The 27,324-nt window shown below is 39.6% G+C and overlaps 1 protein-coding gene across 1 annotated transcript; it reads right to left on the reverse strand.

The window, feature by feature from the left end:
• Positions 1-683: 683 nt before the first annotated feature.
• Positions 684-27,324, reverse strand: syndig1l (synapse differentiation inducing 1-like; the record flags this gene model as incomplete). Its single annotated transcript, XM_080513621.1, has 3 exons — positions 26,806-27,324; positions 10,017-10,154; positions 684-842 (listed from the first exon to the last, which is right to left on the reverse strand). The coding sequence occupies exons 1-3, from the start codon at positions 27,319-27,321 to the stop codon at positions 684-686; spliced, it is 813 nt and encodes a 270-aa protein (XP_080369747.1). The 5' UTR covers positions 27,322-27,324.

The raw sequence follows: 27,324 nt of genomic DNA on the forward strand, positions 1-27,324 counted from the left end.
ATGTAGTTTTGTGTTTTTCTCCTTTCAGGCCGTCAGCTCAGAAACAAATGCAGTCCTGGTATTTTGACTTTATGAAGGCAGGTCGACATAAAACAGTCCGGGATGACAAACTGATGATGGTGGGTCAGAAAACTCCATAGAGAGGCATCAGTTTTAACAGCAGCTCCAGTAATGGCAGCAAAAGGGTTGTTTCTAATGAGTGAATGACTTATGTTGATTTTTTTTTTTTTTTTGAACCATCATCAACCTCAGAGCATCGCAATCAAGTTTCTTTTCTTTTCTTCAGAGTTGTCACAGCAGTATTGAAGGCTCAAAAACAACCAAAGGACACAGGCTGAAGTCAACTGATTGTAGTGGGCTCCAACGTAGAATACTTCCAGTCCTCAAACCCATCATCAACAAAACTGTTTTTTCTTAGTTTGTCTCCCTTAATCCTCCTCTTCTCGCCCTCCAGCTTGACCTCTCTCCAGTCACTGTGGCTAATCTTAGCTGACAGAGGGCCTGTAGGGAGAGAAGGCTGGGTAGAAAGAAAGGTGGAAGGACAAGAAAAAAAACAAAACAGAACTGTACATTACCCTCCAAAAAAACTTTCTTCATAGTCTGCAGGAGCGGTGACGTTCCCCAGAGGGGGGCTGTTCTCTTCCCGGGGCTCCCTGGAGGTGTGTGGAAGAAAGGTGCCACTGCTATATGTGTCCTGGTTTAGAGAGGTAGGCAATGAGCGCTACCACCACCCCCACATACACACCAGTGCCTATAGTGATGGAGAGGGCTGCAAGAAACAAAGCCCTCCGGGAGGCAATGTTGGCCAGTGGGAAGTCCCCTTTGTTCACCGCCTTGGTGGTCTGTAAAAGAGAAGATGTAGGGGAAGGAAGTCAGGCACAAAGTACAATTTCCATTTACTTTTTTTTTTTTTTAAGAAAAGAGTAAGTTATTAAAAAAGCCTATTGGAAAAACACAGAAAAAAGACAACAATATTGAGTGAAGAAAAACTAATCGAATTGAAGGATGGACCGAGCTGCTTGACAAACCTGAGGGGAGTTCATCATGCTCGGCGGGATTAACAGATGACAATTAGCGTGAAAATGTCAGGAACTGAAGGTTCAGGCAATTACAGCCATAAATAACAGAGTGATCAATGACACGAGGAAGGCAAGTATATCATAATATTTACCACTGGAGAAGATGAAAGATTTGATTGTATTTTGCCTGATAGATAGATAGATAGATAGATAGATAGATAGATAAAGTAGGTCATTCTGTTTCATACCTCTTTTCTTTCTAACCAACATGACCTATATATATATATATATATATATATATATAAAATGCAACATATCTGATGCCTAAAATAAAAACCCAAAATGAGACAGGTCTTCTGTTTGTGGCTCTCTTCAGTGATGACACTGTCTATAATTTTCCACCTGTTCCTCACTAAAAACATCTGAAAGTGGAAGATTATGCATTTTTGTGACCTTTAACTGAGACCACCCTATCATATCCAGAAATTTATGATTTTCACAACCTTTGAGGACTCAAGGTTCTCCTTTGGGTCATACTGTCTGCAACATGCTTTGAAATCCCAAGCAGTGAACCGTTAAATTGTTTGCAGTTAGTAAATCAGTGTTCACAGACTGTCTGTAGATTGAACCTGATACTAAACCACTGCATGTTAACACAACCAGCAGACACTGAGGTGCACCATCATTCCTTTGAAATCATGTTTCTGGACAATATTTACTCTTCTTTCAGGTCTAGTTTGATCTCACCACCAAGTCCTGACGTTTTCATCATCGAATTGCAAACTGTGTCTGTCTGCTGTTTGTTGCCAGGCGAGTAGTGTACGGTGGATGTTTCGTGCTTGTTTTTGTTTGTTTGTTTTCCCTGGAAACAGCTGCCTGCTGTGGAGGGAAACAACACACGTGGCATTGAGAGCAAACCGAATCAGTAAAGTTTGGAGTTGCTAAGCACTGCGGCAAGCTGGGGGAAAAAAAATGTGATGGGGCCGGGAATGACAGAGTTGGATGATGATGCTTCAAACACTGGAAACATGTAGCAGAGGTGTAGGAGTAGGAGTCAGCGAGTTGGCTGAGAAAATTGCTGCAAAAACAACATATCAGAAAATCTCAAGTCTGACCTGTGTTTACCATTTCAACACAGACCCAAGGTGGGCAGCCCTGTAATTACTTCAAGCAGCATGAATCTACGACGCCTTTTCACATTACATGTAGTGATTACAGCAACTTCCCTTTTTTTCTGACTTCTAAAAAGCACGCACGCTCATTTTCATAGTATTTTTTTCATTTGAAGTATCTGCATAGTACAATCTTTATATTGTCACTTAGACTGTAAGTAGAGGTAGATTAAGCGATCTAATTGAAGCTGAAAAAGTTCTCGCATTGTATTTTATTCTATTATACCTGAACAATCCATATCAATACTAAAAATACAACAATGAATGGCGGTTAAATGCTTGGCTATCCTGCCCACTGTTGATCTGTTTATCGGGCTGTTGTCCTGGTTATCATCTATTTATTTGACTCTTTGAATGGACTCCTCCGCCAGGAGAGAGATAGAGGAAAAGCGGACTATTTAGATTTTTCTGTTTCCATTCACATCACTGAATGGAGGTCAGCACTGAAGCAGAAATTACACAGTATAAAATGTTACGCTGGTATTGTTTTGACTATTAGTTTTTTTTTTCCATTTTCCATTTATATTGTCTTGCTCTCGACTAAATTCTCCTCTGTGTTATTACTATCCTGCCATATATGTATCCATTTGTTTATGTTATAGTTGATGAAATTCAGCACAATGCTAAATCATAACCATAATTCATTGTGGCCATAACACAATATAGCAGTAATATAAACTGTATTGGTAAGACTAATGTTCTTAAAGGATTCCAAGGTGGTTTTAAAATGCATTATGCGATGATGTCAAATGACCTTTATTATTCTTGAATAAACCATTTGAATAATGATGGAGCTGATAGAGGTGTGTGTGTGTGTGTGTGTGTGTGTGTGTGTGTTGGCCTCAGGGTCAGCCCCTCCCTCTCTATGAAAAAGCTTGTCTCTGTTCACTGGGGAGTTGAGCCACAGCTCCAGGTAGCTGAGGTTGCCTCTCCCGCATGCATCCGAAGTGAATTGGGACTCTGCCTGCCAGTTAGCCACAGTGTTTTGCGGCGATGTCGAGTTTGTGTCTTAACAGTGGCACTGAGCAGAAAGCTAAACACCAAACCAAGTCTCGAGACACGCTAACTACCTGTTTTTGACCTTCACCCTGCTGTGCTCGCAATCTCTGAGACACAAGTGGATCAAATAAAGTTTCTCAGCCGGATGCCTTCCTTGGCTCCTCGTAACAGAAATCCAGGAGGATTTTGGATTCGAGCCACAGCCTCTTGTCATTGAGAGAAGCCAGTTGGTTCAAGTGCCTGGCTCTGTGGCTCCTTGTTGTTGTGCCCTACATGGCTGAGGGTAAGGTCGGATAGAAAGTAGACTGGGGGGCTGACTATAATGAAATCTGGCACAAAGGAGACTATTTTACACGGTCGCTATTTACTACACAGCATGTGTGTGTTTGCCTATGGCCTGATATTAAAAAGACGGTGTGTGATAGTACCTTTAAAGTAATTTTGCCTCTATCTTGAGATGCTTTTACAGCCTTGTCTTTGGTTTTAAACCTCAAACTCAATTACTCAAGTATTTTTTTCACTTAAACATTCGAAATATATTCAATGGGTTTATTGCTTTTTTCACCTTTAATTTTATCGTGTAGAACTCCACTATATTGACAAAAGTGTTTGCTCAGCTAAAGTGTTCTGGTCACTTCCATGTCCACAGGTGTAAAAAAAATCAATAATGCCAACTTTCTGCGGAGTCAATAGCTTCAGACTGCCAAACTTGATCATAGCATTAGAACAGTGTGGAGAGAGTTTCATGGAGGGTTTCCATGAAACACGAAGTTTAAAGTTTGGTGAAGGGCCGGATTATGGTGTGGGTTGTTCTTCTGGAGTTGGATTCGGCCCCTGAGTTCCAGTAAATAGAACTCTTGGAAATGGAAAACTTCAGCATACAAAGAACATTGTGGTCAAGTTCCTGCTCCCAACTTTGTGAGAGAGTTTAGAGCTGACCCACTGCACAAAGCAAGGCCTTCTCGTCCCAAATGGTGAACAATTCCCATAAACACATTTGTAAACCTTGTTGAAAGTCTTCACATAAGATTTGAAGCAGTTGCAGCCACAGTTGGTGGAACACCATCATATTAAATCCGATGCTTTAAGTATGTTGGTCTATAGTTCATATGCAGGTGAAGGCATGTGAAACAAAACTTTTGGCAATATAGTGCACTGTAAGCTCTATCTAATGTTGGCTCACCACGAATTAGTTTAAACAGCTTCTTTCACTTAATCTCTCTCATAATGTTATTTCGTTCTAAGTTCAGTGGAGATGAATTAATCCATGCATGATGACCTCTTCACTCATTCGGTTTTCAGATACAGACTGTGCAGAGGCTTTCAGCTCTTGTAATAAAATGTTACTGAGCCATCATACATTAATGTAATAGCAGTAAGAATCCAGCTGATTTACTAGAAATGTATTCTACAGCCCCAAACATAGAGTGTATATTAAAGAAACATGGGAGGTCTTGGAAGTGATGGTGAAACTATGATCTTAACACAGTCGAGTCTGTCTGAGTTTCCATTAAGGGGCACAAGGATCTGAACCAGACAGCATCCACAGAAAATTTATGATTAGTTGTCCAGGATGCTTTAAAACAACCTCCGTGTCAGTTCCTTCAGCCGAGTTGAGAAATACTGAAGGCACAGAGCAGCGATTAATCTCCTGCTAATTCCCTTTGAAATTTGCATTATGTGAAGAAAACTACAAGAGACATCTTTAAAGCATCCTTGCAGCTTTGGGGCTCCCAACACCAAACTAAAATTCTCAGACTGAGTTGTACACTGTGATCGTGAGAGGACCTGGAACTTGAGGGCAAAACCAGCCATTGTCGGATAAAGATTTCTCTGCTGCTCTCAGTCTTTAATTTATATTGTGACGATGTGTAATCCTCCCCGATCTTACTTGTGGGCCTTCGCATGCATCTAGACCTTTAGTAATCGCTCTACTCCACCATCTGTCTGGACCTGATTGGGAGGATTACGCTGTGCAGTGTACGGAACAAAATCACCACAACAGGGTCAAACAGCCAAAGACTGCTCGTGCATTTCTTCAACTTTGCCTCCACTGCACACTAAGTCTGATAATTGAATTACTTTTTAAGCCTCTTTCTTTTCCAGTCTCCACTGACGGAAATATTGTATTATTCATAGTTTCTGCCCATTTGCACTACAGTTACAAAACGAGCCACAGAGCAGCTGCACCAGACAATGAATGCTAGTTAGCAGTACCTTTTCGTCTTTGGCTCAAGAGGCTGGATCTCTTTTGTTTACAGGCTCATTTTAGAAACACTGCACTCAGGCAGATGCATTTGTGTGACTCAGTAATATTAAAAAATCGACACTGTGACGGCTCATCCATTTAGATGCAAAGCTGAAGCGATGAATTAATTAGTATATAGAGACTTATTTTGGACAAAATCATTTAAACCAAATTAGATTCTAAAAATGTTGTGTGCTTTTACCGTGGACAACGGCATCATTGCTTGTATTACGAAACGGACTGAATACACAAATAATTGCCCTTTAATGAGCACAGACCCACTGCGACTGTCTGCATATACCTGGAATATTTGAGCACCAATAACACCAATGTTTTTGACCAGTGTGCATTCGAAAAGAAAGGGACACAAATCTATTTCAATTCACCAGATTTCCCTGTTGGTAGTTGCCACTAGAGAAAAATGAAAATTGGATATTTACGCTGCATTCCAGATGTGTCATTATTTCTATGAAGGTCTTTGAGAACAATGCAAAATAGTGCAGGAAAAGAAAAAAAAACCAACTAAATGACAACCAGAAAGAAATTCTTTATGTAAGAGAAGGTCAGGTAGCACATCCAGAGAAAGGATTCACATTCAAGGTGGAGCCTTTGGTTTCTTTGTCAATACAGTAATTATTGAGACAAAGCCATTGTTACTGATGCTTTATGGGAAATTAGGTTTAAATTTGCTTTCAAAACAGGACAAAGCAACTTCTCCTTCTGAAGATGGATTACCCCACCCAGGCCAGATCTTGAGGGGGACTGAATAAAAAGAGAGGCACGGAAATTACAAGCGGGCAGTTTCCTCCACTGGAGGTGGAGGATGAAGGGCAAAGCCTTGTTATTCAATTTCTCCGGTGAAAGCTTTTGTTAGATGCACTGTAAATGATTTGTCACTTGAAAATGTAATCAAGGGCCATGGGGGCGCCGCTTAAGGAACGGGAATCCGATGTGGACGGAGGCTGAACATTGTATAACATAGGATAGATGTCAGTGTGGAGACTTTTCCTTGAATACCCTTGAGATGAAAATGGTGGAAAGCATTTAAAGCTTTATCTTCACAACCTTGACAAAATGATTGAAATGTGTTGTCATAGAAAAACAAGATACCATCTCAGACTTCGCTTCACGGAGCCTCATGCTGAGAGGCACTCTCGGAAGCCAATTTAGCACTTTTAACAGGTTTCCCTTTCAAATAAACAACGCATTAAGCTCAGAATCTCGCTCTCTCTGTTTGCCCCTCAACCTCCATCATACTGACACACAAAATCACACAAACTGTTCCACAATAATTAGTTCATTAATTTTCATTCATTATGATAACTTGAATGCCATAAGATAACTTCAGGGAAGTCTTATTTGCATAATCGTGCTGCTTCCCAGCTCTGCACTTTCCCTGACAGATGTCTCAGAGCTGAGTTGGAAAATAAAAATGATCAGCATCTCCAAACAAAGCACTCACCCTATTAGAGGCAATAATTGAAACTCTACTCTGCTTCCCAATCAAATCCTCACAGCTAATTTTCCTCAGATATTCATGGTTTTCTAGTCATTATCAGTGTGTGTGTGTGTGTGTGGGGGGGGGGGGGGGGGGTAAACAACAAATCCTGGAACTGTGCATCACTGTTTGCTAAAGATATTACACAAAATTAAAGATGCTGTCTCAGGAAAACAAGCAATTCCAATCAGCACATGAATGCAGGTCTGTTTTGGTTGAGTGTTTGCTGTTTGCTATGACTCAACTCTCCTCTGTGGGAGTTCGGTGGCTCTGTTTGCGAGCAGGTCTGACCTTCCAGTGGAACCAAAACACTATTGATCAGCCACCCACACACTGTATTACAGTCACTAACCTGTTTGTTTGCAAATGTCCGCAGAGTAAACTGTGACGCTGATGTGCCATCATTACCCTCCATTTCTGCTGCCCTCGACGCGTGCTATGATGCATGTGGCCATGCTGTAGTTGCCATGACAACGAGGAAGCTGTGAAAGTAACTTTAATGCTTCCTGTTAAGCTTTGCCAAACAAAAACAAGCATTTTCCTTGTGCTTTTCACTATCAAGGATTAAAGTGTGTGATTCACAAGTAAATCCCTAAGACCATAATGTCACAAAAGTATGTGTAATTATGAACAGGCAAAGGGGCGATCATTCACTAAACGGGTCAAAAAGTCCAAATGTGAGGTACAGCACAGAAGATATCTTAACTCAACTCCTCCAACAGCTCAGCGAGCTGAGGAAATAGCACAATAACAGCAACCTCCCTGTTGAAGGCTGAACTGATTTGTAATTCAATTTCATTGTAAAAACAGATGCAGTAATAAACAACTCAAGGCTGGTCAATTGTATTGTGTGTTGTATGTTAATCTATCTGCACAAACTCTTCCCTGTATTCTGTCCGGTCTGATAGTCACTTCTGATTTTTTCCGCTTAATTCATTTTGCATGTCTATGAGAAACAATCCTCATTGTGCCCTGTTAATCAACCAAAAAAATGGGACCTTATACAAAACATAACATTACTTGTGATCATTATATATTATTCAGGATATCATGCTTATAATAAGGTAAAAAAAAAAAAATGCAGCTAAGCAAGCATCAATCATTATTGCAGTGAACACTATGAGTAAATCATCTGCAGCAGCCTAATCAAATACCAGAGCATGTGAGTTTTACACCTTTGCGAGGTGGGGTATTCTCAAATGGACAGGTCCACTGCATGATTAGATGTTGTAAAATGTTGTTTAATCATAATTCTACCGAAAAACAATACATCTAACAAACCTTGGATTTGACCTTCGGGGCAGAAAATATATCCAAAAGAGTATCAGTATCAGAAAGAATACTAGTAGGCAATTATAGCTTATCTACTGTAAGTCATTTACACATTTCGCATGCAAAATATCACCAAAAAGCAAAAGAATTTCCACCGTCTGACTCTGATTTAACCTTCTGTCCTGTGAAGAAGCCAGCACTCCTTGCTAAGCTCAGATGGTGCAGAGGCAGAGATATTTATTCCCTTCACGTGCCCTACTAAAATGATCCAACATGCTCAAACTAAATCCTATAGAATTACATCATTGAGCTGGGGAGGTGCTTCCTGAACAGCTGAATGAATTGAGGACCAGTGAAGTGGGTTATTGAGCTATAAAATCAAGCGATTGCAGACTCCCTCCATATCTTTCCCTGACAGCGCTTTGGTCGGCACCTTCTAAAGGCGGGAGATTGGCAGAAAAACCATCCATCCCTAAACACAGCCATCACTTCCCCATAATTACCCCGGAAGAATCAAATTAGCTCCTGACAAGATAATTCACTGACTGGCTTGGACTACTTGCGCCCGCTGATAAGACAGCTAAATGCTTGAGCTTTTGATAAGAATTTATAGTCCAAGGCAGAGCAATTTGCTGAAAAGCAAGTGTGTTTGTGTGTCTACAGTGCAAGTGTTTACATGTGTACTTAAACATACAATGGGTGTGTTTACTCCTGATGGTCCTTTTATGTGTTTTGCTTTTGTTGTACTGATGATGGAAGAGACAGAATTGATTAGCGGCGAGAGAAGTGTTGATCCTCGAGCTGCTTGTTTGACAAAACCATCTTCGGAGCTGTTTCTTACAGAACTGAGAAAAATGGAGGAAGCCAAGGTGGAATCCATTATACATCTATTATGTGCCGGCTAAAACACATTGGCGAAGGCTTCAGCTACCTGGTCACACTTCGATAGATTGCCCTCTGAAATCACACAGGCCTGGTCCTGCTGGAAATAACTATAGTTCAACTCAGATTAGAAATTGATTGCGTAGGGTTACTGCCCACCTCGGTGAGTGCATTCCGAGAGATTAAAGGTGACTTGAGGCCGTAAACATGCAGGCACATAAACACAATGTGAAATACCATTGAAGCAATGTGCCACTTTCACACGTGAAGGACCCGAACTCCAGAAACACACTCATTGACCTAATACTAAATCTTTGAATTTAGGAAGTGAAAAAAAATTGCTTAAATTAAAATGCTTCTAACTACAGGTCAAATAATGTATCTTAGCGTTTAAGGTCTTTTTCATTCGTTCACACACCTTTAATTGATTTCATCCTGTCCTGTTTTGGAAATGCCACTAGTTCAAAGGCTCTTTCTCATCTTAGTATGAGAAACCTCCTTTCTTTGGTATTTACAGACAGAACCTTGGAAGTGATTTATATAGTCGTTTGAAAAGAGCCTTTCTCTGCCTGTTTACACAGCATCAAGCAGCCATTACTGATCGGCCTTGAGTTATTGATGGGTGGCTGAGTAAAAATTGGCCTTGCAGGAGGAGAATAAGCTGTCAGTCCTTTTTTGTTCCCTTCCCCTCTTCACCAACCCTTAATTTTTCAGTAATGAGTCATACGTGAAGCTGGGAATGTGCATGTGTGTTTGTGTGCGCGTCCAAATTTGGGAGAATGTGGGTGTGTGCCTACGTGAGTCTGGCACGAGAAGGCAATGTCAGACCTTGACAAACAGATGCTACATCGCTCATGTGTGACGGAACCACAAATCTGAAGGCGTGTTGCCTGTCTGTGGTGGCGTGTGCGTGCAAGCAGCCTCACCCCCTGTGAGAAGTAAAAAGCTGCAATCCCCAAGGGCCAGAAACAACAGAGCATGGAGAAGATGGCCAGGCCCAGGTGGTCTCGTGGGGGGACAACTATGAAGTTGTCCTCGCTCTCGCTGTCGCTGGAACAGTCCGTCTGCAGAGAGAACAGTGAATGAGGTAAAAAAAAAACAACAACTCCCATTTCACACAAATTTTACAGGTCTGTTCGAACCATAATACATTTAAGTAGTTAAAGCTTTGCGAAACCCATCTGGTTAAGAGGTCTGATGCAACTCTCAAGTTTGCTTGGTCATTTTTTTGGTATCGATCTGCCTTAAAGCATCATAAACTGTCTATTGCCCGTGGGTCTGAAACAATAAGTGTAAATGTCTCATGAAAAAAGGGCTAATCAGTGGAAGAAACTGCTGCACTACCTGATAAACCTACTGCACCAATACTGTGTTTTAATCCCAAGAGCAGATCATCCTCTGATGTCACAATCTGGAGCTGAGGCTCTCTTTTTTTTTTATGTAATCAGATGCATTACATTAAGAAGTGGGATACTTTTGTGAAACCAGTCACATTGAAGGAGAACAGGAAATATACCAGCTATACTTGCCTCTATAGTGATTACAACACTGGGTAGTTTAACTAAATATCGATCAAACCGGCTGAATTTTCTCTTGACAGTCACTGTTTGTTCTCCCTCAGCTTTCATCTGCCTGTTCTTCCCACATGAGTTGCTGTAGGTGTTTAAAATTACTCTCATTGTACGTGTGTTACAATTATAGCTCCTAATCTATCTATTCCATTTGCTCATGTTTGAAGGGCAGAGCTTTCACATTGTGAGATAAAGTCTTAGCAGTCTTAGACAGGATTTCATCGATTTGATGTTGTTGTTTTTTTATCATCTGAGTGGGTAGTGATGAAAAAATGGATTGATGAAAAGTTTTCTTTGAATGTACATATATCTAATCTGGTTAGGCATCTCAAAGAAAGAAAGAAAAAAAAACCTTTGGAACTTTTTCTTTGTGAATGATTGTGGTGACATACCCTATAATTTTCGACTTGATTCAATCTATCATGATTTGATTGGTTAGACGCATCTCAATTCCAGCATTAATAGCTACAGTCTGCATGGTGTGCCACAAAGTAGTTGCTTTTGAATATTTCTCAGATTTTTATAGATCGCAAAACTCATATGTACATAAGGACTCTTAAATCTTAATTGGACTACCTGGTTAAAGAAATGTAAATCATCAAATCATTAAAATAACACATTCATTACTAAACTGAAAAGGACCGGATGTTTCGCTTTGCTGTCGGCCATTGTGCTTAAGTAAACAAGAAGTTCCTTGTATGTATTTCTATTTCCCCACCTGTAAAATGGTACATTTTCAAAACAAAGTTTTCCTTTTGTTGAGTCTGGCAGTCTGTGCACAGGTAGAAGTGATTTTCAAGTTGGCTGGGCGGGGAAACAATCTGCACTCATTGCAAAAGAAAAAGGCATTTGGTGTAATGGGAAACAAAACATGTCACCACATGCGGGATCGTTTGCTTCCGGATAATGTCACAGCTCATATTCAGGGACGTTTTTGCGACGGGTCATTAGTTTCCCATTAGTTTTCAGATATGCAAATCCCTACATTTTGGCATCTAAACAACAGATGGAATAAAAAAAAAAAAAGCCACGGTTGAAAGTACACTCCATTTCAGAGGTGAAATACTTATGAATCAAACACACCTCCTCCCTAAAGCTTTATGAAACTATTTCACGCTCCATGCAGTCTTTCTCACATGGAACTCCATTGCCTTCAGCAACAGGGAATAGACGCCCATACATATGCATATTGTCGAGGAGGCTGCAGATTCTCAGTCCTCCTGATCCACAAGCGCACGTCATCATTTTAAAGGTGCTTCATTCTGATCACTTGATCTTCAAACACACAAACACAGTTGATCTTATCCAACAACAAAGGGACCGAGAACAAAGGTTTTATCTTTTTCCCAGATCCAGTAATGAAAAGGAGTCACAGATTGAGGCCATGCTTTCTATATGAGCCATTAAGCTGCATCATTTGCACATTATCCTGTTTGAAGGATGATCCAGCATGAGGATGGAACATGGAAAAATGAATGAAAAAGGAAAAAAAGAAGATATCAAGGCTAACATTATATTGTCTCAAAGAAATTGGAATTCAGTATTATGCTGAAAATTTCAATCACTGTCACAGAGATGGGGCGGCTTGGGAAAATGGTGAGAGGTTGAGATGAACTCACAATGTACACATGCATCAAAAGACTTTATTCAAGACCCTAATCTGACAATAGCGTGACAAAAAAAACGCGGACATCTTTCTTAATTTTCTTAAGAAGTCGGTCGGTGAAAATCAGTTACCATGCAATCCATAATAGAGTTCTTGCTTTGACCTTAATACATCCTAAGTCCACTTTATTCAACCTGTACAAACGGGGGAGGTTGTATGTTTCTGTACTGTTGGAGGAAACTGTCCTTCCTGGAGAAAACTCATGAGCACACAGAGAGAACATACAAACTCAGACTTGCCCTACAAACTACACAGCTTTGATCTACTCTCGGTACCCGCACTGGCTTTCAAGACTCATCAGACCAGGCAAAGTTTACAAATCTTCTATTGTATAATTTTAATGAGCCTGTGCAAACTGTAGTTTACAGCTTAAAGGACTGTAACCTGGTGGTGGTCTTCTGCTACCGCTAACATGAAGATTTTAAGCAGCTGATTCAATAAACAGCCATTGCGAATCACTTTACCTCTTAACTGGCATTTTGTTTTATATTACTTTTCAATGAACAGCACAGTACAGTAGTACTTGATTTGCAATACAAGTTTCATGTGTGAAAGTGGATTTGCTTTGAGGAGTGGTGAAGCAGTTTTCAATTCATTTTAAAAAGACGTGCCCTTTTTAACCCGTCCTGCCTGACAGACGATTACAGCGCCAGTTGCTGAGATGTGTGGGGTCTCTACCCAATACTGATTGGGGAAATACTGGATTGATTTTTTATTTTTTTTTACTTTTCTTTTTATAAAACAATTGGCAAGCCAGAAAAACCTCTTTTGCGCACTCAGACCATACCCCTCTGCGCTGTCAAGCTGTGCGGGAAAAAGATGCAAAAACATAAGCCTTCCATGCCGATCAATATACATTCCTTCCTCCTCATAATGAAATGATGAAGTTAAAAAAAAGGTCATACCACATGAGCACAATGCAGCTTGCATTGTGCATAATGTCATTCGGCCTTTATGGCCTGAAGCAGGAGCTGCAATCTCTGCAGAGCCAGCCGCGCTCTGTGTTGCGCCTTCAAGCTCACTGACAATATCTGCACTGCCTTCTGGCTGTTTGGAGAATGAAAACACACATCATCCAGGGATCCCACTGGCTTGGGTTACAAAGGGAGGGAGAAGTTCAAGAACCAGGGGAAAGTCAGTCAGGTAAATGAAGAATGAGGTTGTCTGGAGTCAGCATAGGAGCAGCAGACAGGTCTGCAAGTACAAGAAGGTCATTAATCATAAACCTTTCTGGCGAAAGGCCACCCACCTCTCAGCAAAGCTGTCTCATCTGCAATTATCTGAGAGCATTGACATAGTAATCGTATTTTATTCTAAATCAATGAATAGTTAAGAAAAGTTAGAAGGTGGGTACAGATCGCAAACACCACTACAATTTACTGTGAAGGCGCAATTCACGAGTTTTGTTTATCAATTTTCCACCTGACTTTTAATGAGCATATGTGTACGTGGGTGAGCTGTCCATCACTTGCTGCTGCTGTAGTAGAAAGTCCTAATGACTACGCATGCAGGCGCTGCTATCTGAGCGCTAATACGTCCTGTGGAGTGTAAATCCTGTCAAAATGAGACAAGTAACAGAAAACTAATTGATGGTTTTCACCATCTGCCATGACAGAAAGACCAGGAGCATGGCTGCTGCAATCTGAACCACCCTTTACTACTATAATTATTTATTTCTCTTTTTCCCTGTTCTCCGAATGGTCTTTACTGTGTGTGTGTGTGTGTGTGTGTGTGTGTGTGGGGGGGGGGGGGGGGGGGTGACCATGAATTGTAATTCCCCTTTGAATCAAACTGCTGTTTATAATTTCTCTCATGGGTGATAATAAAACACAGCCCATATGTATTATTAAAACAGCATTATACGACATATGAGCCCATTAAAGGTTTTTCCTACAGATATTACTTTCCCGAGTCTATAATTTGCACCTATTATCATCATTAACACCTAGTTTGAATTCAAAGGCATGCCTTTGACCTTGTACGCCACAATAACCCAAAGAATAAAATGGTCTACGCTATACAGAACTTAATTTTATGTGGAAGACTTGGCTATGACCTCCTGTCATTTTTTTTTTTTGATTAAATATATGGGCCTAAAGCTTATTGTCCTTCAGGATATATCAAAATCAGGAAGTTGCAGCACTCTTCAGGCAATATCTGTGTCTTTGAAGCTTTTGAAGGCGGCGACATATTTGACCTGATTTCTTAATCGGAAACTATGTGCCTTCATAGGGGAAATGTGAATAAATTCATACATTATTCTGTTACTTGACCATAGAATAAACAATGCAAATTTGGTAAGTCATTGAAGAGTCAATAAAAACATGTATATACGTATATATAAGTGAAAGTGCACAGCAAACCAAATGAAAACCACACAAAACCAAATTAAAGCACTCCAAGAAATTAATGTTGTTTTTTCAGCCAGTTCACGGAGCAAAAGCACAGCAGAGGTTGACTTTACACAAATTAATTACTTCACTGTGGCGCTACACAAAAAGGTGAAGCACACAGAGAGACGTGGATGCTGAAAGAAAGTACTTCAAAACCAAAGAGGGATTCAATTACTTGGCTGAATGCATAAGTTCAGCTAATGAGCGAAAAGCATTAGAAATGCTATTTGAAACTAAATTAGAAAATTTTCAGCACATTTGAAATGCTGATTTTGAGTAAGAATTCATGCGAAGTGACAATGACCATGCATGATATAGTCTGCAAAGGTCTGGAGATTGCTGCATTGTCCAAAAGAAAACATGGCCGTTGTTAAAAAGAAAAAAAAAAAAGAAAAGGATCTGATAGGAGTCATTAGGATATGTGCTCTCTTAATAGCCTGTCTTATTTAATTACTTTTGGAGAGTGGATGTCGCTTGTTCAGTTTGCATGAAAGTTATCCGCCGGTCATCTGGCCTTCCTGTCTGTTGCGTAGCAGCTCTTCCCGACCCAACATTGATTCACACTCTTTGCATCCTAATAGAACAAAAAAAAAACCCCAAAAAAACCCTCACAACAAATTCTTGTCCACCGTCCACACTTAAGAGAGTCTTTGTTAAGTTATGCCGGGTCAGGAGCCTGTTGACCCGGCTGCGACTGAGGTGTTGTGTAGAGGGTTTCTAATTTGTCAAGCAGCGTGATAGAGTGCTAACAAAGACGACAGCTGGTCAAAAGAAAATACAAGTCTCTCCACACAGTTAATAAGACCCTCTGATTTATACAGTGCCTGAGCTCAGCAGTCCAGTGGGGTCCGCCGCGCTCACGTACCTCAGAGGGACACTCAGTCACAGAGTGTGTGATCACAATAAGAAGGGCCTCGTCGTGATGCGGCACGCAGCACTCTCCGTCATGTATTAATGTATTACAATCATTGGGGGGTATGTTCCATCTGCGGCGAATTAATGAACAAAATATTTGCCGTTTCTCTTTGCACTGCCCCGTGGCCTCTTGTTGACAGGTGAACAGTTTAAAGTTGTGTAATGAGGACGCTTAGTATTCATGGCTCGCCGTGTAAACAAGTGGGAACATGTGTGCTAAAAATGTGAAATCTATGATCATCAGGGGAAAAAATAACAAGACATTCTTGTACTATGAGACCTAAAAGCCTCTTGTAGGTTTTCTATTGTCGATCAAAGCATATGAGTCACAATGTGTTTTGCTTTTTTTTTGGGGTGAATGTACCAACCACCACCCTCCAACACCCAACAGGTCAAGTCGCCAAGGTTAATAACAAAGCTAACTGATGTAATCTTTGGAACCTTGCTGAATGGGTTTCTGGGATATTAACGATGGAGCTGCGGCAGCTCCACCAAAAATATAAACATTTGACCATTTCAGCCCGGAAAAAAAAAAAAAAAAGCCAGACTTTCTCAAAGAAAAGAGCATTCAAGACACGAGAATAGCCTTAAATTCTGTGAAACTCAACGTTGATAATTTTTCCAGTGCGAATGACGATCTCTGGGGATTGAGTGTAAAAATGGTATTTCGCTTCAGGAATCTTCAGGCGTTTGCGTGACGCAAAAAGGCCAACAAACTCGGGTATCTTTCGCGAAACATGAATACGTGTTTGCCTTAGTGTAATGAAGAGTTTCATTCAGAAAAGTATTGACAACGTATCAGAGATGTGCATCAACAACTAAAGCTGGTGCCAGAATTTTTTTAGTTTTCTCATGTGGATTCAGGTATAGACACTTTATGCATAAGAATAAAAACCAAAACCACAAGCAAAATTCTGACTTTATTAAATCTTTGAAACATTTTAAGATATGTTAATTTGTTATGTTAACATATTGTTATGTTAACATATGTACATACTACCTTCTGGAAAGCTGCAATAAATATACAAGTATAAAAGTGAAGCAACATGCATCAATGATTTGGTCATTGATTCAGCTTTATCGATTTGCCACACTGTAAAACATATTCAAATATAAAAAGAAAATGTTATGAAGACTAATAGATGAAGGCTGAGTAGATATATAGCATAACGTCGCCAAGATGTTGTAGCTCTCCACTTGTTCAACACATTAAAACCTGTTTGTTTTTGCAGTGAAACACACTAAAAGTTCCAAATCCCTCTTAATCCAACAGACTGGGTTTTATAATGTCCAGTCAAACACTCACATTTTTGACATATTTTTCAGTATTCACTCTTTAATACTCCTGAGCTGCCATTCAGCATGGGATTAAAGGAGCGCCAATGAGGTTTAAGAGAGAGATAATATTCTACTTAGTTTTCTTTTATGAACTTTTATCTAAAGATAAAATGAAACGGTCTTTGTTGTATTCTTTCGAATAAATGGCTCAAACCACCCGTCTACGAGATTTCATTATTAAGTAACTTGGCAAAGAGCAACTGTCAAAAATCCCATTCCCGTCTCAAAGGAGAGCATCACCAACTGTGCTCGGAGTTTAATATCAGCAGCCTCTATTTAAACCCAAATCTTAGCTGTGGTGGCTGTTTAGAATTACATTTGCGGAAATATATACTTAAAAAGTATCCAACTTTGTATTATTGATCATTCCAGTATAAAGGAAGGAGTCAAATATTTGTCGATAGAGTATTAGAGGAGCATTTAAGCAAACAACATAAACATTGAAGGGGTTATTGATAAAACTGTGAATTATTCCAACTTCTCTATAGCTTTAATCACCAGCCATTGTCAATGATCAGCCTTGTTTGCTTTGAATTAGCCCTGACGCTCTTTAAGATACCATTTTGCACGATATAGATCACGTTAAGTGAAGGAGAGTATATAAAACCATTATTGGAATTCAATGAATCACACTGGCTTTTTTACTACCACACTGTACTATACCAGCAAGAAAAAGCCAGCAGGCTGCCAGCTGAGTTTGGCTGGCATCCTTTCACTGGACGGGACTTTGTTTCTGGCACTGGACAGCACATCACACACATGCTGTTCAGATGGCCTGCTATTTAATAGCCACAGTAGGTTGTTTGGAGTCACAGTGATCACACACAGTTTAAATTGCCCCCCAGGAAAAGTAGGGCGACACAGTTTCTAATGGATTGCTGATCATTTTGCAGTCTGCTCGATAACAACAATTGTTTGCCCAAGAAATAGCTGATTATATCAAGGTTTTTCCTGAAAGAAATTAACATGATGGTTTTTATCTAGTATTAATCTAAATGTTGGACTGGCCGATTGAAACAGAGATAGTTAAAAAAAGAAAAGAAAAGAAAAGTAAAACACAAAGTAAAAATGCGACGTCAAATAAAGTTCTTTTATATGTAACATTGCTTTCTTTATTTTGAGCGTCACAGAAGAGCTTTTGCATGTTCTCCCTCTACCTGCATGGGATTCCTCTGGTTTCCTTCCAAGGTCTAAAAACATTCAGGTGATGCAAATATGTTAGAGTGAATGTGAGTGTGTGTGGTTGTCTCTCTGGTGGCCTGTCCGGGGTTTATCCTGCCTTCTCTCCTCACGTGGGGTCAGATTGATTGACACATGACATTTAAGTTGCTGATATGGAAGATCAAAGGACAAATTCTCTTTACTTTAAATGGCTAATGTGAATCCCTGAAACAACCTGAATGCATTTAGTCTTCAATCCAGATATGTCATCTTTCAACCAAGTTTCGAGATATCTACACTCTATTATTGCTATTATTCTACATTTTTGTTGTGGAATCCACTTGGTCAGGTATATACTGCTTTTAAAAAGAATATGTGTGCGTTTGTTTGGTTAGTTAGTTTCAATTTACGACTTTCTTTACATGATTCTGTGTTCCTCAAACACAAAGGCAACTATTTGACAAAATTGATTACAAAAATACTACGTTATCATTATACCATGCATGTTTTTAATAGATGATTGAATGAGTAAGTAAATAAAAACAAGCAAATATTTGTGAAGACAATTATTTGGGGGATTTTCAATTGTGTGCATAGAATGACATGGAAATCTTTTTTTTTTCTCGCTAAAATTAGAAAAAGGTCCTGACCATTCTGAAGGAACTACAAGTTAGTACTATTTAAATAGTCCATATTAGTATATTGTTGGACATGTCACACATTTCCACCACTTATGAAGCTGTGGGGTTCCTTTAACTCTGAAAGACCTACCAAACATTCCTCCGAAATGATCCAGGCGATTGGTTTGTCATTTACTGCAAAATGAGGAATGTGTGAAACTCTGAAAGATTCTGCTCGAATTCATGACACGGGTCCATATTGGGTGTTGGACCTTTCAGAAAAGGAACAATATGTGAGCAGTGAACTGAAGAATGACTACATTTTAGATATAATGAGGGCAGAGCCACCCATTTTCCTGCAGATTTAGTGAGAAACGACAACGATTCAAAGCCCATCCTAAATGCTGCAGGAGGAGGGCAGAGGTCATTTGTTAATGTCTGTTTTCAAAATGGACCACTGGATTGATTTCACGCCCCGTCGGTGATTTTACCAATCCAATATGTGTGGCGAACGCTCTGCACAAGCAGAACAGCAGAGGAGGGGATGTTTTATTGAAATGTAGCACCGGGGAAGCACTTCTGCACGTTCAAATTATTATCCGAGTATAAAATGTACTGATAAATGCTAATTTCATGCACTGAAGATGGTGCACCAGATGGCAGACAAATAGAAATGGTGTGGGTCTTCTCTCTGTGCCGAGTGTCATGTATTATGGAGGTGAAAAAAACAAGACGATTTTAAGTGGCTGAACGCATGACGGCGGAGTCAAACGCACCAAAGGTCAGTAGCTGAGAGTGGCGTTGTAAAGTTATATCCCTTGAAATTGTCATCAGTTCAAAACTGCCTGATGCTGTTTATTGCTAGGATTGTTATGTTGCTGTTGCCATCAAACGATTGTGACGACTCTGCTGCATTGTGAACGTGGAGCTCGTTACATGTCTGTACAAGGGGTTTCCTTTCCCCCCATGGATGGGTGGATGGATGGATGGATTAAAACTCTGATGCATTGAGAGTTAAAGCTCATGCAATTAAGTATGAAGACAAACTCCCACAGTATATATGCTTTGCCTACAGCCAAATACTAATTTTCTATTGCATGCTTCACTTACTGCTTTGGCTTACAGTAAAATAAATTACTGTTAACAGTTGTTTTGGATTGGAAATGTGCACATGTGTAAGTAGGTGGACAGAAACAACAATGTTTGCCTCCAGAATGTCATGATGACTCCCAGTTCATATTGTCCTGCGACTTAGAATTAAGTCACCTGTAATAACAACCTAATTTCATTTCCGGGCTTCATTGACAAAAACAAACAAAACACATCAGTTCAGTTTTAATGTCTTTACATTGATTATCTCAGACTTGTAGAATTTTAGAGTTCTGCTACAGCTCCACAAAGCTCCTAATGGTCCAGGTACAAAATATATTTCTGATCCTCTGTTTTGTTTCAAACCATTTTAGTCTTCAATGCACCAAACATTTCCTACAAGCTCCCAGAAAACGTCATTGCAGTTTTAAACCTGAGTTATTTTGAAACAACTCATTTTTTACATGCTGCTGCATTCCATTCAGTTCATTTTTTAATAGACTTTATAAAATAATATGCTTTGTGTATTGAAATATTTTCTTTGCTCCTCACTTCATCACAGTCCCACATTTGTTTATGTACAGCTCTTTGAATTACCTTCCTGTTGAAATGTGCCATGCAGATGAATTTGCCTTGCAATGTTGACTTTTGAAGGGTAAAACTCTCATGTGATGAAAATCAAAATGCAGATTAGTTACAAATCTAACACCTTGTTTAGGGAAGATCAATAATCATTACACCTGCTGTCATGGAGTTTCCATTAAACAGACTTTAATACAAATATGACTCTAAAATGAAAAGAAAACATCCTAAATTAATAAAGTGGATTAAGTGAACGACTCGAAGTAATGTCATGTGAGGACACATTTCCTCCGAAAAGGAACAGTCCTTTGGTATAAAACAAACAAACAGTAATTCTAATTTGGGTTTGAAAAGCCTCTTGACACAGGCGCCACAGTTTAAGTGAGTGAATAGGAGGATGTTTTGGTGCTTCCATTAAAAAGGTTCCTCCTCTACAGTTAATACTGAGCACTGGGACAAGGTTACCTTTTCAAATAATACCATTAAGAGCTATTTCTTAAAATGCAAATCCTTTGTCCTAATTTTCTTACCTGGGAAATTAAGAATGGAGCAGGAAAACTCCTTGAAAAAAAAATTAATTTGGCTTTGTTGATGCTCCTGAGAAGTAATTTTATTCATGCACTTTGATAATTGGAGAGTTTATGCTTTATTTAATAACTCCTCCTACACTCTGCTTTAGTGAAGAAGTACTTCCTTTCCCTGCAGTGCCTTCTTTTATTTTGTATTCAGTGATTTAGTAAGTAGGCAAAAGCCAGGAAGTTAAAGGAAAAGCAGCGTTACTCAGCAGTGCCTCAAGTTAATGTCCTTTCATGAAGTGTCGAAGCTTTGAGTTATTTTACACAGGTTCATAACTTTACACTGTTTATCATTGTGCACAACAAAGCCAGAGCCAGATGCATGAATGATGTATTAACTTAGGATCCAAGCATAAACAATTTGCGGCATCTAAACTATCCTTCATCTGCAAATACAGACGTATATGGTGTACACACATATCTAGCATCTGATCCAATGGAAGCAAACCAGACATCGAGGGCCAGTTTGGCTCTGAAACTGTCAAAACTAGATTTGCAACAGGCCTGTTGAATCGGATTCTAAGGAGTTGAATATGATTTGAACATTAAACAAAGTGTAAAAAGCATTTTTCCACCCAATTGGGCTATTTTTGTTTACGTCCAGTGGTAAAAAAATACATTGGGCTGGTGATTCAAATTTGGGTTGCTTTAGTCCACATTTGACAAGTTTTTAAGGTTGTGGAAACAGCTCTCTCTCTCATAAGAAAATAGCTGAAATAAATCTAGATTTGAATATAGCCTAAATAAATACATGTTTGACAGGAGTTGTATTCAATCAATTTCCAAGCGACTGTAAATTGTTGTTCAAGTTCTCAAGAGAGGCTTTTATTTTTGACAAACTCACACACCCAACAGGAACTTCAAGGCATGAAGACACTTCATACAACACCTTCTTCACTCCTGGTTGCCCACCCACAACAAATGAACTAAACTAAACTGGATTAACTAATTAACTACATTTACTAAGGAACAAAAACACAACACAACCACGCATACACTACAAACCGAATAGAAGCCCCAATAACCTCTAGAACATGACAAAAACAACTACCCATCATGCACTGCAGCGACCAGCTCTGTGATCGCTACAATATTTATGTCACATTTATTGTGCTTATTTGCACTGAGACTGATTTTGGTAACTGTAGCCCACGATTGCTCATTGAATTAAAAACTCAAAGTCAACTGCTGTGCGGCGAGGAGAAATAAACAGAGACGGGCGAGAGGGAGGAAGATGTGCTCTTTATGTGCGTAATTTAGTTTTGTTTTAAATTGTTTTGCCTGTAGTCGGCATACAGGCCATTTGTGATGTAAATAATGAAATATATGAGGGCCACACGGCTTAAAAGTGCACATTTTTACATGCAGTTGGCATTATTACTAATCAGGGCCTGGTGCTAGGATGCCAGAGGGAAATTCTGCAATTTGTGTAGCCTATGGTTGATTTACTGTGCTATTTTATTGAGTATGTTAAAATTCTATAAATAAGTCCCTGATCATTTGATGTCGTATTTTCAGTATTGATTATTGAGATACAACCGTAACGATGACCAGACAGATTTGGCGAGCTGCACTCCAGGCTCTCGAAATAGCCATCGCTCCTTCTAACAGTATAAACGCAGCTGTGGAACGTCACCGTTGTGACACAATCGATTCAACTGCACTTCTTCTCTGCTCTGCGCTGCTGGCTGACAGATCTAATGGAAGGTGAAGTGGGCACGAATCTTGATTGAATGTTTAAGGGTATTTCGATATCCATTGATAGCTGACTGTGGGAGAAGAGACGGTGGAACGGGTTTCCAATGATAGACGATTAGGGTTTACCGAACACAGACAAGAAGGTTCAGATTTTATGGAGTTCACTTAGAGAAAACATTTAGATTTCAGGGGGGTGCAAATCATTGGTCCATATCGAGACATTGCATTGGTCTGTCTGCTGCTTTGTAAGCCTCTGACTCATATCCAGTGATTGTTGCTGAATCCATTAAAAAAAAGAAAAAGAAATACAACGCAGCTAATTTCATCTCTTGCTCCTCTTTTTTTTTCATTTAGTGCTGATAAAAAACCTTTCAGGCACAATATATAATGTGCAATCTATTACGGCCGTAGCCACGTCCTAAGATGATAGTAATTATGGATTACAAATTGGACAAGAAGAGCATTCACTTCACCAATATGATTGGTTGGGGAAAAAAAAAAAAAAAATTTTTTAAATGAAGAGGCAGAGGATCCCGTCTCAATGCCCACGATAAATATCAGGATCCTGCAAAAGCCATAATACCTTACCGATTTCTTTGTTAATTCAATAAAGTTTACAATGTTGAGAGATTCATGCAAAAAGAGAAGGACAAAATAGAGTACAAACTTTAAGGTTTAATAAAGGTGTGAGCAACGCTAAAACCAGTTTAATCTATGAAATATGTCCCTATTGACAGGGTCATATGATTTAGAGGGAATGAAGGAAGATCTGTTCAGTCATAATCTAAGCATGATCTATGTTTTCCTCTTTCCCTGCTGTCAAAATCTGATGTTGATGTTATTTAGTCCAAAATCAGTTAATCTCTTTCTTCCAGTGCCAGTCCACTTGTACTTCCTGGGTTTTGAACTTTAATATAAAAACCATTGTTCTGCCTTTCAAACCTCTACAGAGCAAAGGTCAAAGAGTTTAAGGAATAATTTTTCACATTATGGCACTATATCTAAATCAGTGAATGACCACAGTGCCTTATAATTGCTGAGGAAGTGCATAAATTAAATTAATGAGCACATGTGTCAGACTTTTTAGAACTTAACCCATAAAAAAGGAGGTCATTGTTTATGGCCCCAAAGAAGAAAGGTTAAAAGTCAAAATGAGCGTTGACCTTTCATTCAAGACAACAAATCAATTAAGACAGAAATCTAGATGAAGTTAAGGATTTAGGCATTTTCAATTTGCAACCTCACATCCAAAAAATATATAATCATTTTATAGTTGGCCTTAGTGCAGTTTAAATTACTTTGGATTGCATTGATCATTTCTTTGTTATAGTATCACGTTACATTATTGGGCTGCAGGTTGGACTGTGCTGTTGAATCTATGCAATGATTTTATAGACAAAAACATAAAAAATTCGAATTGGAGGAATAGTTTTTTAATTTTTTTTAATAAAACTTTTTCCCCCAATTTTTCTTTTTACATAAGTTGATGTCAATATCATCATCATCATAGTAATCCAATATATATCATATAGTATCTTATATAATAATGTTTTTCTTCACATTTGTCCATAGTATAGTATGAAAAATAAACTAAAATGTTGACAAACAAGCTCTGAGTTGACCAAGAGGCAATATATGCTTTTTGAAATATTAATGAGAACATGCATTTACATGAGGTGCATTCTGCCATGGTGGGAAATATAATATCTTGCACACACATGTTTGTAACAGCAAACCCTTCAGGATGATTAACATACTCCCTCCTCTCAGGTATCATTGATCTCGTGTTGACAGTGTCAGTGACTGTTGGTCGGTGGGTTGCAACAGTCCACTGTGGCTGTCACACTGAATCCATAATCACTTCAAACGCGTGAGGCGTCCTTCTTATACAATGTTTTCTTTAGAAAAGGCTCTCAGACATTCTTGCACCACATCCATAAGCACTGAATAACAACGATGAACTGGACAGCTAGAATTACAGTACCAGAAAATTGCCTGGATATAAAGGTATAATCTTTCATCCCTTTGTCACAGTCCTAATCCAAACCCACTTCGAGGAATCCTCTTCCCACCTAAACCTTCCTCCTGCGTTGTCCAGGCTTCAGAAAGAGAAAAGGAGACTTGATTTTATTCCAGTCAACCAGCAGCACAAGGCTTTTCAGGAGAACATTTTCAATATAGAGATAAATTGTGCTGCCTCATTTATCTACAACAAAACACATCCAGTATTATTGGAATATATTCATCGCCAAGCCAACATTTCAAAAAAGAGTGAAATTTGACAATTGCATTTCTTTAAAGGTATGTTTTTTTTTTTATATCGTTGTGATGATCTATTCACAGTGTGAGCATCCTTGTTGTTTGGTGAGGAAGGGAATCTCATATCTGACTTATTTTTATCAGATGAAAAAGAATTTGACATTACGTTTGCTATGGTGTGTCTCATGAAGGAGGAGAAACGCTGTGGATATCTTCTCTGTTAAAGTGCACAGGCCTTACAACCTAAATGATCCAGCAGAGTGAGTTTGAATGAGACACTGGATACAAAATATTTTTTTTCCTATTTCCTAACAAGAAAATTGCACAAGATATTGTCGCCAGCATAAATCACTACACAAGACTTTGCCCTCAATTTGTTCAGTACACACTCTTCAATAACAAATTCTAAAAAATAACCAAACAAAAGACAACGAAACATGCAAAGCAAGGAAGAGGAATTATTTCCGACAAATAAAAATGGGTTGGGAAAAACTGCAGTTAAAATCCTGCTAATCGGACTCTGGCTACATGGTAAATACAGATGTGGATGTTAGGCGAACGTAGGGAGGTCACTGCACGGTGTCAGATTGAGGGCAGGGTGGTGGAGACACTACACACTTTGTGGTGTCAGTGGTTTCCTGCCTATGAGGCTTTATAATGAGTCCCACTGTGTATTTTCCGCTGTACATGTCAAAGCTGTGTATAGGGCCTCGTGCTTTTTTTTTTTTAAAGCACTTGTTCATTTTTGAAGTGTAAGTATGAAGGAAATGTGAGATATAGTTATATGATGACAGTGTGCCATTCTCCTTTGAACAGATAAGATGAACCTCCAGTGGTCCAAGTAGAGGGATTGAATAGATCTCACGTGATCAGAGTTTGTGTGCATAATTCAGGAAGTACAGGAAAAACTCTCACAAAGAAAAAAATGTCAGGTCGTCTCTCATCATCTCATTCCATGATCGGCAAACCAAAGAGCTTTAAATTTGGTCAGAAACTGTGTTTTCCCCTCAGTGACTCTTTTCTTGATTTGTACTGTCAAATGCACTCTTCCCCACTTCAAAGTGAGCCTCCTCGCTTTATGCACCCATGTCACGTTGCATTTCAGCGGCTTCATGTTTATCACAGAAATCCAGGTTAATTCTGGAGGACTCACTGGGATGTGTGGCAGAGAGTCCATTAGGTGTTGCAGGACACTGTTCGACTCTCAGCAGCCTATTCCGCCTGTCCAATCCCCTAAATCCTTTGGAGTGCTTTGTGCTATTGGCCGTGCCAGTTGGGAGTTAAAAAAAAAAAAAAAAAAGAAAGAACTGGTGGCTAATGCTGTGGTACGATGGCACCTAATATCCCTGTGTGAGGCAGACATGGATGATTTATTATTATCTAACCATGAATTTTACTGGAGTTGAGAATTGAGGCCAAGGTCAATGGATCAAATAGGATTTGTGCTTTGGAGAATGTTAGCCTGATCCAGTAGCTGGGCCCAATCCTCTGGTGCAATGATATTGGGGGGGGGGGCGCACAAGCTCACTCTCATTTAACACAAACACACCACAGGTAGGCAAGCATGTATTAAGTGGACTCTAACCCCTAGGAGCTTCTGACTGAAAAAAAAAATCCTTCAAGTACCTGCTATAAATTCAGTTGCTGAATGAAACACAACTCACTTGTTTATATCACCGTCTGCATGAATTTATCGTCCTTAATGAACTCAGTTTTAAATTATATGTGCACTAAACTTTAGTTGAGGCTTTTTTTTTTTTACATTAAATGGACTGTAACGATAAATGTCATTGAAATGAATTATTTACATGTGATTTCATTCATTCTGAATGACGTTAGAGCTCCTACCTCATACTCCACATACTCCTCCTCTTCCACCTCGTAGGAAACCGTTTGAATCTTGATGTGCTCGCCGTCTTCCAGCAGCTTCGCCTGGGGATCCTCAGTCCCGGGGGTCTCGGCCCCCGCCGTGTTCGACACCTCCTTCGCCTTCTTCTCTGTGAAGGTGGTCTCACAGCACTCACTTTTGTATTCCTTAGCCTTGATGCTGCCGCTGTCCTCCTTGTACAGGATGAAGTTGGGCCGGTAGAAAGCCTCCACTGCCAGATGCAGCGAGGTCGCATCCAAAAGCTGCTGAGATTTCACCTTCCCGTTGGTACTGTAGCCTCCTCCGCTCACCACGTTGCCGTTGTTGACTTTTCCACCTCCTCCGCCGCCCTCGCCTCCACCTCCACCTCCTCCAGTAAAGTAGTTTATAATGTTCTCCTGGTACTGGTTATTAGGCAGTTCTCCCCCATAACCATTGACCATGTGCTTACTGTTTTTGTCCAGCAAGGGGTTTTGAAGTTCACTGAGGTTCTCCATAGC

The sequence above is a fragment of the Blennius ocellaris genome, assembly GCF_963422515.1.
Source record: "Blennius ocellaris genome assembly, chromosome: 18".
In the NCBI taxonomy this organism is placed as follows: domain Eukaryota; kingdom Metazoa; phylum Chordata; class Actinopteri; order Blenniiformes; family Blenniidae; genus Blennius; species Blennius ocellaris.